This window comes from Dipodomys merriami, unplaced genomic scaffold, assembly GCF_024711535.1.
Source record: "Dipodomys merriami isolate MVZ:Mamm:240054 unplaced genomic scaffold, mDipMer1.0.p SCAF_17, whole genome shotgun sequence".
Taxonomy (NCBI): Eukaryota; Metazoa; Chordata; class Mammalia; order Rodentia; family Heteromyidae; genus Dipodomys; species Dipodomys merriami.
In genome coordinates, this window is record NW_027203048.1 from 14,647,283 (window position 1) to 14,660,890 (window position 13,608).

Here is a 13,608-nt window from a genome sequence, read left to right on the forward strand (position 1 = left end):
TGTGAGTGGTAGTTTGTTGAAACATCGTGTGTGTGTGTGTGTGTGTGTGTGTGTGTGTGTGTGTGTGTGTGTGTGTGTGAAGAGAGGAAGAGAGGGAGAGGGAGAGAAGGAGAGATTAAAACTGGAGATGGGACTGGAGGGCCTTGTGCTAGGTAAGTGCTCTACCACTGAGCTACATCCCCACCCCACGCCACTTTCTGGCTGAACAATGAAAGAAAGTGATGTTTTGCTTTCTGAAAATGCTATTCCTTCCCCCAACCCTGCCCCAATACTCTGAAGACCTTTCAGGAAACATTATTCTTCTAATTAGAAAAAGCGGGAAAGTTGAATTAGCCATTCAAATGAATGAATGTACCCATTCTGTGAAATGACAGCTATAGTTTGTCTTCAGAGGTAGTTGGTTTTTTTTTTTCCTGTTCCACAATAATGAAATGGTCTGTCTGCTGGCACAGGAACTGTGGGCAGGCAGAATGGCCAGGATCTGGCACTGCAGAGTCAAGAACATCTGAGAAGTTCCTTTTGAAAATGAATGGTAGAAGTGTTTTCTGTAGTCAGGATAGCAGAAAAGAAGGAGGAGAATGTGACTTGAGAGTATAAACTTTTAGAAAATTCAGTGTGCATATTTGAACACACAAGTCAGCAGTAGCTGTTCATTGCAACTGGATTATGATTTTTGACCTAGAATAGGACTCTTATTCTGCCAGCCCAGTTTCTTGAGTCCCATGAGTTGTTTTACAACTGAAGTGAACGGTGGATTGCAGTGGGTATGCTTGGCATGTTTAAAATCTCCAGCTCATTCTTCCAGCCTCCATCTGTTTGTTCCTTTCCACCTTTTATAGTAGAGATCACAAGATACTTTGAGTTGTTTTGTCATGAAGTTATACTTTTTGGAATCAATCACAGGATGAAGGCCCACATACCTCTTCTTATTTGTAGTTGTGCTCTGGGGATCACTGATGCAATCTGGTGAATTATGGTGATGTCCAAGCAAAATGTCCTGCTGACAAGGTTATGGAACTTCTCAGCCAGTGTTCTATGTTATACCTTTTCTGTTAGAGTTTCTAAACTATATGGGCCATAACCAGATTCACAACCAGCATAACACAAGCTTCTCAAGTCAACCTGAAAGATACCTAATTCTTTCTTTCCCCACATTATGTTCTGGGAAGCTTTTACAGAACAGTAGGGGCATAGGTAATATATCATATGGTGGTGCTTTGATATGAACTTTGAAACAGAAAGAGACTATTCATAGCTAAATCCTAAATCCTGTAGGTTGGCTTTAAATGTTTTCTGTGATACAAAAGGTGATTTGGGTGTACAAAGACCTGCCACAAAAGACTCAACATGTAGTTATTGAGCTGAGGCATAGAGCGTTATATGTTGGAATTTAGATTTTTAGAAAATGCTAGAAAAAGAGAATGGGTATTTTTTTCATTCATGAATGGTTACTGGTTAAAATAAGTCAAGTAGAAACCATTTCCTTTATAACTTTAGAGATACAATGTTATTGGAGGTAATGAATTATTGCTGTATCCACTTGTGCTAGGGCAATGTTTGAAGCAAGAAAGTGATCTCAGAGTTGAAAGGTAGATTTAAAGAAAAATAATTAATTTTATTTAGATTTATATATTAATTTGCCAGTTTGGGGGCTTGAACTCAAGCCTTTGTGATCTTACTTGGCCTTTTCTCCCAAGGTTAGTGCTCTGTTACTTGAGCCACAGTTCTGCTTTTGGTTTTTTGCTGGTTAATTAGAGATGAGAGTCTCTTAAACTTTTCTATCTGGGTTGATTTTTGAGCAAGATCTAAGTAACTAGGATTAGAGTTGTGAACCACCAGTACCTGCTTTATTTACATTTTAAAGTCTATGATTGATGCTGGAAATGTCTAGTAAAAATGAATTGGTTGCTATGTCTTTGTTTAAAAGGTGATTATAAATAGGAAATTGTAGGTGATAGTCTTCATTTGCATATTAATAATTGATGGAAGAGTTACAAGGTAACTAAATTGTAATTACAAGGCAATTGCAAGGTAATCAAAAAATTCAAAATATTTTTGTCAGAATGTTAAAAATTCTTTTAGGGCAAGCCAGGTGCTGGTGGCTCATATCTGTAATCCTAGCTATTCAGGAGGCTGAGATCTGAGAATTGTGGTTTGATGCTAGCCCTGGCAGAAAAATCCATGAGACTCTTATCTCCAATAAACTACTTAGAAAAAGCTAGAAGTGGCACCGTAGTTCAAGTGGTAGAGTGCTTGCCTTGAGTTGCAGAGCTCAGAGATACTGCCCAGGCCCAGAGTTCAAGCCCCACGACTGACAAAAAATAAAAAACAAAACTAAACAGCAGCAGCAGCAGCAACAACAACAACAACAAAAACAACTTTAGCTTTACTGCTTTTTTCCATTTCCATATATATTTATAACTTGCCCAAAAACATTTTTTTTTCTTGCTGGTCCTGGGGCTTGAACTTAGGTCCTAGGTGCTGTACCTGAGCCTCTTTGTGTTCAAGGTAAGCACCCTAACACTTGAGCCATAGCACCACTTCCAGTTTTCTGGTGGTTAATTGGAGATAAGAGTATCACGGACTTTCTTGCCTGGGCTGGCTTTGAACCACAATCCTCAGATCTCAGCTTTCTGAGTAAGTAGGATTATAGACATGAGCCACTGGTGCCCAGCTCTAAAGTTTATTGGGCAGTCCATCATTTAAAAATGTTAGAAATACCAAGAATAAGAAACATAGGTCCCATGGTTTCCCTTATTTTCAATAACTAGTATATGTCTGAGACAATCAGAAACAGTCAGATAAGGTAATGTTAGGCGAAATGAACTCCAAGATAAGGATTCAAATGTTTTTTCTTTCTTGCAATTGTTTCTAACATATTTAAAAGATGATTTCTTTGTTGCTTTGTATGTCCCTCCCCGACAGTATAACCCCTGCATTCACTGTATTTGATGTTGGTATAATTTGTGGAGGGAAAGGGCAAAAACAAATTGTTTAAATAGGGATATAGGTGGACCCATTGCAACAATGAGATGTACAAGACTTTAGGTCGAAAAACAAACTTTACAACTTTGGCGGCGGGGGGGGGGGGCAGGGGGGGAGGGAGGGATCTCGGGAAGGGATGGGAAGGGGAAACAAAAGAGGAGGCAACAATGCTTGATAAGAAATGTACTCATTACCTTGCCTATGCAATTATAATCCATCTATACAGTAGTTTCACAATTAAAAAATAATTGTTCATTATTTCTTTTTTAATTATCTTTAGCAAGGAGCTAAAAGATTTCCATTTAATCAAGCAGTTTATGAATACAATGCATCTTGAGTGGAACTAATCAAGAATAATTTGTACATGATAACATTATTATTGTGTACCTTATAATATAGAATATGGTTTCTTTCTGTGAAACTGTTCCATTTTAAATTTAGAGAAGTCAATTTTGAATTGCAAAGCGTCTGACACAGCTGTTACAATTTTATGTCTAAGGCTATCACTTTTCATTTCTTGGCTACACGTTGGTTTGTAGAGTCCCGTGCTCTTGCTTATCTGCTTTTGTAAAAAGGTCCTGTGGATTTTATCACTCTGAGTGAGGAGACAACACTATTTTGTTGTCTGTGTCTGAATTATGAAATTGACATGCAGTGTCCAATCACCATTGGAGTTTGAAAGTATTGATGTGATTGGCCATTGGTCATGATGTTCACCTGTTACTCATGAAATAATTTGTGGACCAAAGAGGTAGCAATGACGTTTGTATTAAATATACTACAGTCCCTGAAATTCAGGCATATTGGAAGTGAAGAGTACCTGTATTCCAGTGATCAATCATTCATAGCACATATAAATCTTGGTCTAGCTCCCCTTGCTTTTTACCAAGTATACACTAAGCTCATCCAATGTGGCCAAACTGATTGAGAAATTCAACTCAAAACTGAACTGTGACTTTGGAAGTCATTGACTCAAACTTTGACTTCCTGTTCTTTTATCCAGAACCTCACAGAGCAGACCTGACAGTCTTTTCTAGACCACACCCAGTGTGAATGGTTTAGACGTGATGGGAAACATCAAGGACAATTTCTGGGTTGTGACCATGGTTAATTTATTTTCCAATTCTCTCCTTCCTCTGTTCCCTCTCTTCTTTCCTGGCCAACCTTTTCCCTCCTACTTCTGTCTCCAGGTTCTACTGGTCTTTCCCTCGGCATTGTATTACTTCATATTTCTTTCCATGCCTATGGTTTTCAACTTGTCTGCCAATTATAATGCTAGTTTCCTAACTGACTTAAACTATCTTTGTCACTTTCCTTTTCAACTAATCCTGCTGCCACACCCAGAGTAATCCTTCCAAACACTCATCAACCTTGCTTAATACTCTTCTTGAAGTCCAGAGAGTAGCTCACTCATTACAGAATAAAATCTAAACCACTTAGTGGGCCATTAGTAACTTCCATAGTCTGACTCAAACCTACTTCTTCCAGTTTATCACTGGATACCTTTCCCTTCTCTGAGGAACTGTAGTTTTAGCAAGATGGATTTATTCACTATCTTCTCCCTCCTTTATTTATACTAGTGTCTCCATAGCATAGCATGCACTTTTCTGCATTCTGAATCTTGTCAGTCTTAAGGACCTGTCCCAGATGACCTCTCTCCTTGGAAAGTGCTTTTTGGATTTCCTAGAAACAACTTTTCTCTTCTCAGAACTTCTATTTATATTTCATATTCCATTTATATTTCACATTTTCCAAGTGTGAGTTATTCTCTGATTTGTATTTCTAGTTATATATTGTCTAAACTCTTATGCTTTTTAAGCATTTGAAGGGTAGAGACTTCTCTACTACAGAATGGCATTTGATAAAGTGATAGGCACAAATAGTTCAGGCCTTAATTATTTCTTCTAGAGGTACATGCTACGGGTAAATTATTACAAGACACATTCTCTGACTTCGTTTAATTCTAGTGGAGTGATGATACATGCAGAGATGCAGCTGGACAGTTGTTATATAGGAAGATTTGTATGTGGCATGATGGTAATGAATGAACTCCTATGCAGAAGTGAGGGTTAAGTAGGAAGTTAGGTAGTTGAAGGGGGCCAGATAAGAAGTGTTCCAGGTGAAGGATTCCACATGGAAAAAGGTGAAGACTGTAAGAGGATATGGAGTAAAGTTTAGTGGATTATGTTATGCAGAATGAGGTATATTCATAAGTGATGAAGATGCAGAAAGAACAAAAGCCTAGGAATGGAAAAGAAGTAGATAGAAATGTCTACAGTGTGGGAAGGAAGATGATGAGTGAAGGATTAGGCATCTTGAAGTTGAGGTATTGTGGGACATCTACATGGAAATATGTAGTACTAGATAGTTTGAATCCCAGCAGAAAGCTTTGTCCAGGAAGCTCAGCAGGAAACTGTTAGAGGTTTGAGTGACTTGAGCATATGAAATCATAGAGGAGTGTGGAGAGTTAGTGAAGACTTTTAAGATTGAATCATGAAATCTACCAATATTTAATGAATATTAAAGTGAGATAGGGAAGAACGAAGGAACAGAATAGTAAGATGCCACATAAATAAATCCATTGGATTTAGGAACATGGAGACCACCGGTGACCTTACTAAGAATAGTTTCTGTGGAGAAGAGTAGAGGAAGGGAAGTCATAGCCTACCTTTCCCTTATCATGTGTTGGGAAGTTAGCAATTGTTTTTCTGAAAAAATATGGTCATAGTAGGGATTTAATAAGAGTAAGATATGGAAGAAATCGTCATTGAGAAGAGGCTTTACTTTTTTTAAAGTTGACAGTGTTTAAAGCAGATAAATGTGATAGTTTTTAAAGGATAAGAAGAATGCTGAAATTCTTTACCTGACTAAAAAACATCAGATTGCCCATATATAAACTAATGACTTCCCTCAAGCCTTTTGGAAAACAAGAATAAGTCAAGCCAAAACTAAGTTGACAGTAAGAAATAGTAAAGACCATGACTGAAATTAGTGAAGTGGAAACTAAAGAATGATCCAAACAATCACTGAAATAAATTTTTTGAAAAGAAAAACAAGATCCACAAACCCTTATTGAAGCTGACCAAAAGAGAGAAACTAGAATTAATAAAATTAGAGATGAAAAAGTATTATAACAAAAAACAGCAGTGAAATTCAAAGAATCATTAGGGACTATTAAAAAACTGTATTTCAATATACTGGAAAATCTAGAAGAAACAAAAAATTTATATACACACATGACCTATGAAACAAGAATATGTAAGCAACTTGAACACATTTATAATGAGCAATGAAAGTGAGGCAGTGATTAGTCTTCCAACACAGAAAAGCCAGGACTGGATGGATTTAATGATGAATTCTACCAGACCTTCAAAGAGTAACCAAATACCAGTGCATCTCAAATTAGAACCCAGAGTAGAAAACAAAGGCCTGGGCCTGGTGGATATGCCTGTAATCCTACCTACTTGAGCTTTAGAGATTGAGAGAATTTGGGTTTGAGTTCAGTTCTAGCATAAGTTTCACAAGATCCCTTCTCAACCAGTAGCTGAGTGCAATGTAGTGTTCCTGATATTTCCAACCTATTAAGGAGTTTGATATCAAGAGAACTGTGATTCCAGACAGTCTGGATGAAAAGTTTGCAAGACTCCAGTGCAGTAGAAGAATCTGGACATGGTGGTGGACATTTGTCATGCCTGCAGGGGCAGGGAACAGAAAATAGTATGACTGTGGTCCAGCTGTGGGTTTGGCTAAAAAGCAAGATCTTATTTCAAAATTACCAGTGCAAAACATGGGACCGGAAGCGTGGTTCACTGAGGATGCCTGCCTAACAAGGTTGAGGCACTGAGTTCAAAATTCTAGTACTGAAAAAAAAAAGCCAAGGAATGCTACCAAACATATCAATGCAGCCAGAGTACCTGACACCCAAACTTGACAAAAATACAACCAAAAATGAAAACTAGATACCAATTTTTTGATGAACAGACACAAACATTTTTCAGTGAAGAATCTGACAACCAAGAGTAGGTAATGAATAATAAGAATTCTTCAGCTAAGTATTTACTCTGAGTTTACCATTTCTAAAGCCAGTGGGAATGTAATGGCTGTAATGTTAATGGCTTGTGTGTCTGGAGGGTTTGATTGGTTGGTTTGAGAAACTAACTCTCCATATTTCCTCTTCCCTTGCAGTAATCTGCCATCTTCCATGTATGAATGGTGGACAGTGCAGTTCAAGGGACAAATGTCAATGCCCTCCAAACTTCACAGGAAAGCTTTGTCAGATCCCAGTCCATGGTGCCAGTGTGCCTAAACTTTACCAACATTCTCAACAGCCAGGTAAAGCACTGGGCACACATGTCATCCATTCCACACATACCTTGCCTCTAACCATGACCAGCCAACAAGGAGTCAAAGGTAAGCTTTTTGTTATTGTTCTTTTGCCCATTGAGCCCACAGACCCCTGTGAACCTGTCAAAGCCAAAGAGAAGCGAGGTCTCTTTAATGGCCAGGGCTGGTATTGAAACAAAAAGGAGTGTGCAACCTTGTGTCTGAGGACTCAAAATAGAGACAGCATGGGGGCCCAAGCATGTGGTTACAGGACTTGCTTGGCCATGAAGGACTACAGTGTTGGAAATAAGAAAATGAAAAAGAGTCTATCCTTTTCTAGTGACTCTTACCACTAACATGGGATTGCACAATGCTGCCTTGATGTGGCTGGGGAACAAAGAGGAGCAACTTGAGGGTGACCCCCACAGTACCAATAAAGTAGTGGGGCCATTCAGCCCCGGTCCGTCCATGAGTTGTAATTGAAGAGAGGTTGGTTTTAGTGCTCAATGGTCACATGATCTCTGCTCATCTGTAGAGGAAGGTAAACTAGGTCACTTGGAGCTCAGAAATCCTGTGACTAATTCATTTTTTTAAACCTGGCATCTTTATAAGTACACAATTTTTTTTAAAGGTGGGGGTCAGAGAAATGTTACTGGCTCTTATTCTTTAAAACCTGAATTGTATCAGAAAATGAGATTTTGTTTTAAATGGGAAGAGATTCAGTCTGGTTACAGGTATAAAAATCACATTTTTTTTTGGTAGTGTATGTGTGTGTGTATGTGTGTGAGTTTATGTGTGCATGTCATTAGCACAAAAGAACTTAGAAATTGTGTTTTTCTTATGGACAAGAGAATTGTGCTTGGTAAGCCTGAATCTCTGGAAAAATGCAAGTATTGTCATTTCCACAGTGGGGGAATCTTTGAAAATAAATAATTAAATTCTAGAGTTTTGATGCCTTTGATAAGAATTACTTATCTATGTTAATAAGCAGCATACATTTCAGAATTTTATTACTTGAGGGAAATGGATATTTTTGTTTCATAAGTATGTTTCTGCAAGAAGTTTTTTTGGTCTTTTTTTTTTTGTACTGGGGTTTGAAATCAAGGCTTTATGGTAGATCAGCTGGTGTTCTACTACTTGAGCCACAGTTCTGGTCTGGCTTTTTGCTGCTTATTTGGGAGATTGTAGTTCTCAGATGTTTTCTTCCCAGACTAGCCTTGAAATACAATCCTGAGGATCTCAACCTTCTGAGCAAGGATTACAGGTGTGAGTTGTTGGCTCCTGGCTGTTTTGTGTCTTGCTATGTAGCCCAGGATGACTTCAAACTTGTCCGCTATCTCAGCCTTCCACATGCCTGAATCAAAGGTGTGCCACCATGCCAGCCTTGTTTGAGATTTTAATATCTCTAAAATTGCAATTTCATTTAAAAAATTATTTCATTGTAAAGATGCTGGACATAAGGGTTACAGGTACATGAGTAAGGTAATGGGTATATTTCTTGTCCAGCATTGTTACTCCCTCCTTTGTTTTTCTCCTACTATCCCTTCCCTCCCCCACCTCTCCCCATTCCCCCCACCCCTGAAGTTGTAAAGTTCATTTCCAACATATGCAATTTCATTTTTAAATTCACAAATTAAGGTATACGGCCATATTGTATATATCTTCTGACTCTTTTTGTCTTCTCATGATTTCAAAATTAATTATATAACAATGAATGGACAAGCTACATCAATTTCGTTGGTATTAATTTGCCAAGTCCTACTGAGGCCACTGGATAGGCTAGGCCACTGGCAACATAGGTTCTTTATCTTAATCTTGATTACTAATATGAACTTTCAGATCACAGAGAAATGGCTAAGAACGGATGAAAGCAGTCTCAGGGTTCAAAGAGGCCTTGTCTAAAGGCAAGAATAGAAACATGTAAAGAAAGATACTGCCAGTGGTCAGATAAGAGTCTAGTAATGAACCTAGGCACAGATAGCTCTGGTTCAAGGTGAAGAGCTGATTTCATAGCCCTTGTTTGCTCATTTTGACCATTGTGCCACACAAAAAAATACACTTTAAATTCACCTAATTTATCCCATGTGCCATACCTATACATGCATCTATGTGTCCTTACGTAGAACTTACTTCACATTAAAAAATTCCTGACTTGTCTCACACTTAGCCATGACTGACAAAACTTCCTCCCAATCTGTTTCAGTGAAATTTCCTCCCAACATAGTTAACATCCACGTGAAGCACCCTCCTGAGGCTTCCGTCCAGATACATCAGGTTTCAAGAATTGATGGCCCCACTGGACAGAAGGTAAAGGAATCTCAGCCAGGCCAGTCCCAAGTATCATACCAAGGGCTCCCTGCCCAGAAGACCCAGACGGCGCACTCCACATACCCTCACCAGCAGCTCCTCCCACACGTCTATCCGGTGGCTGCCAAGACACAGCTTGGCCGCTGCTTCCAGGAAACCATCGGGTCACAGGTAAGCAACACAGCTCAGCCTGTTTCAGTGGTAAATTCTAGATCGTTCCACTAAAAACAACAAAAACCAAAACCAATTAGACCTCATAAAAATGATTTTCTAGAGAAGGGGTTGGCAGACAGTGAGCCATAGGCCTGTTTGTTTAAATAAAGCTTTATTGGAATACAGCCATGCTTGTTCACTTACAGATTGTCTAATGGGCAGTTTTCATGCTGAGATGATAATACTGAATAGTTTCAGTAAAGTCACATGGCCTGTAACACCTAAAATATTTACTCTGTGGCCCCTAGAATGGAAAAATCGATGATCTATGATGTGTAGAGTAACAGTAAGTAGTGAACTTTCAGAGATATTGCTTAAAGTTTATGATTATTCTTATTTTTTAGTGAGGGTGAACTGGGTAGAAAACATGTGCCAGGCAAGAAGAACAAAAGGTACATCTTGCAAAGATGTTAGCGTATATTTGCACATTTTGTCACAATTTACATGTTAGTAGATACATCTGAATTTTGAACCTATTAGGCAGTAGTGATTCATAGAATTAAGATTTCAATCTTAATTCTTTCATTTTCTTCTGAAAAAATGTATAACTAAAACAGCAAAGCATAGATTTATTTTTAACCCAAGGTCTCATACTTGCTCAGCTTGCTTGCTCGGCTGGTACCCTCCCACTTGAGCCATGCCTCTAGTTCTGCTTTTTAGTTAGTTATTTTGGAGATGGAGACTGGCAGACTCACTTGTCCAGGTTGATCTCAAACCCTGACCCTCCATATCTTACCCTCTTGAGTAGCTAGAATTACAAAATGAGCCTCCAGTGCCCTGCTGCATGGATTGTTTGAAGTGTGTTTTAATAGTCATTGGACTTACTATAACTCTGTGTGTGTGTGTGTGTGTGTGTGTGTGTGTGTGTGTGTGTGCATGCACACGCGCAGAGAGAGGGGATATACGTGAGGATAGTAGAAGCAATTGCTCCTGCTTTAGAAGCCTGGAAAATACTCTTTCATATTGAGTAAGCTGATGTAGTATTACTACCTTTAACTCCTTAAAGGTAGCAGGGAAAGTGGGTCTGTTAGACCTGAAAGTAGGGCAGCAAGTGGGAAAGTAAAGAGGATTATGGAGAGCTTCAAGACCCTACTTAGAGCCCTGAGTCTAGCACTTGGCAAGGAACGAGCTTCTTATCTTCAAAATAGAGGCAAGAATAACAGTGCTCATGAGGTAAGATTAAACAAAATAATTAATGTGAAGTCCTACTTTGTAAATGTCATGGAGCAATGCCAATAGTAGCTTAGAAGACACTGATAAAGTCATGCATAAAAAATAGTCAGAGTAGGTGGTTGCTTGTAGTTATGTCATACAACTTCAGTGAGAAAAGGAAGCCCTCCATCTTCCAGATGCAGTCTTTCTCTGCCTGTGGATACCCGAAATGTCCATCACATGGAAGGCTGTGGTTAATCTTGATTTTCAATTTCACTGGGTGGGAAAACTCATAGATTAGTAAAGCACGGACCTGGGTATGTTGTGAGGGTGTTTCTAGGGAAGATTAGATCACAAGGACTCTGACCTAATCAAATACTGAACCCCCTGATGGACAAATTTGAATAGACTAGGGGGCGGTGATAGAACTGTGGAACTGAGGCTCTTGGAGGAAGTAAGCCATTGGGTGTGGTTTTGGGAGGTGTGTCTTGCCGTGGCCCCTTCCTATCAGTGCTTCCTAGCTGCCATGCCCTGCTGCCACGCTGTACCTCCCTGACCCTCAGAAACATGGAACCAGCCTACCATGACTGCAACCTCTGAAACTATAAGCCAAGATAATCATTCCTGCCTTGAGTTATTTGCTAAGGTATTTTGTCACCATGACAAGAAGTCTGACATAGCTTTTTTACTTCTCCACTGGACTCCAAATTAACAAATGTTTTGGAAGAGAAGGAGCATCATTCCCTTACGTGCATCTAGTTTTTGTTTTGTTTTGTTTTACTAGATATCTCTGCTGAGGGCCTAGGAAGGATAGAGAATGAACAAGAACTGTGAAGCTGAAGTTAAACCTTAACTTCGTGATGTACTCCCAGACTGACTTTGGAGTCAGAGGATGAATTTGGTGCCATTTGCATTGTTTAGTCATTCCAGCTTAGGTTGCTCAGAGTGAAGGGAAAAAGCAGATCCTTTTAAAACTGTGTGCCCAGTACCTTTCTCCCCGGTTTCCAAGTTGGAACACAGATGATACAAGGCATGAAAATGAGACATAGCAAACTTGCTATTCTTCTATAATATTAGGCAGCTGGTGCTAACTAGATGGGAGCAAATTATTTACTTATAAATCTCAACTGGATGATACCCTTGAATTGTATAATTAATGGAGTTAACCAAATCCTTCATACTTGCAATGTTATCTGGATATGTCTCTGACTTTTGGTCTGAATGGTCCAGACAGTGATCTCAGTTCTTAATTCTTTTTGCATGTGTGGTTACCAACACACAGCTTCAAAATAAGACCTGTTTTCAGGATGCATTTTCATGTCTGCTTGTTTGTCTTCATGTTTGTGAGAAGTGTTGCTAAATCCTTATGATTACTTGAGGTAGTTTGTCCAATTAGGACAAGCACTTAAATATACTACTCATAAACAACCATCAATTGCCTATAGAATTGCATATACCAATTGCATATGTCCTAAAAATGGTAGATAACACTTGTGCTTTCTGTCATTGGTTTGCAAACATAGGCACTGTATAGATGTACAGGGAGATTTTAGTAGAACACACACACACACACACACACACACATGCATATATACACACATACACCACCACCACCACCACCATTCAAACAAATCTACATACATACTCACTATTGCTTTCCTCACTAAGAGCACTTTTACTTGTTGCAGGTTGTAACCATTGAACCCGGTAATGGCATGGTAACCACTAAGCACCTGTGTTGATGTGTTCCTGTGAGAGATTATATGCAAAATAAACTTGGCAGAAATAGTCCTTATTTCTGTGGTACAATCTAATAAGTAAAATCATTAACTTGGGATTGGAAAGAATACATACTGTGATGAATGTATTTAAATGCATAGAATGTCATAATTGTTTGGATGATGGAAGATGATGAACAGTGGGTACGGAAATGAAATTTACATAGAGAAAAGGGTGAATGCTAAACGGAGGTAAGAGGATATTGCCAGAAGTAGATGAAAGAGGACTCAGAGGAGGTCAGAGACGTAAGACAGCTTGGGCGTCCTCCCAACATTTGCATAAATGGTAATCCTGTTACACCTGTGGCATAGAGTAGTAGGGATGACTTGGTGGCCAGATCAAAGAGTTCCAGAACTTCCTTGACCAAGCATCCCAGCTCAACACTGTCAGTAAGCGACAACCTAATATTATGTGCCTCCTCACGTGACCAAGATGATTTTTACAACATCACCCTTAAAGTGTTCTTGTCAAAAATATCCAGGCTGGACATCAGTGGCTCACATCAGTAGTCCTAACCACTCGGGAAGCTGAGATCTGGAAGATGGTGATTCAAAGCCAAGCAGAAAATCCCATGAGAAAGCAGAGTTGAAGGCATGGCTTATGTAGTAGAACAAGAAAGCCAAGCAAGCACAAGGCTCTGAATTCAAACCCCAGTACCACCAGAAAACAAAAATCTAACCTGAATCTAATCAAATATTTACACCTGCCTACATCTGTCAGGGAACAAGAACACTGAGGGTAAAGAAAGAAGCCAAAAATGTCACATATAGACAAAAAAAAATTTTGTACTAGAAACAAAAGTGAGATGACTTTTCTAGAAAGAAACTAAAGAAATACAACAACAGTCAG

General features: G+C 39.0%; 1 protein-coding gene across 6 annotated transcripts in view; it reads left to right on the forward strand.

The window, feature by feature from the left end:
• The window catches only part of Ltbp1 (latent transforming growth factor beta binding protein 1), a 405,289-nt gene that overhangs the window by 213,897 nt on the left and 177,784 nt on the right, over positions 1-13,608 (forward strand). For all 6 annotated transcript variants that reach the window (XM_070025342.1, XM_070025343.1, XM_070025344.1 and 3 more), the window contains 2 exons: positions 7,171-7,395; positions 9,512-9,786. In XM_070025342.1, coding sequence (XP_069881443.1) covers positions 7,171-7,395; positions 9,512-9,786 — 500 coding nt within the window. The remainder of the gene's footprint in view (positions 1-7,170; positions 7,396-9,511; positions 9,787-13,608) is intronic.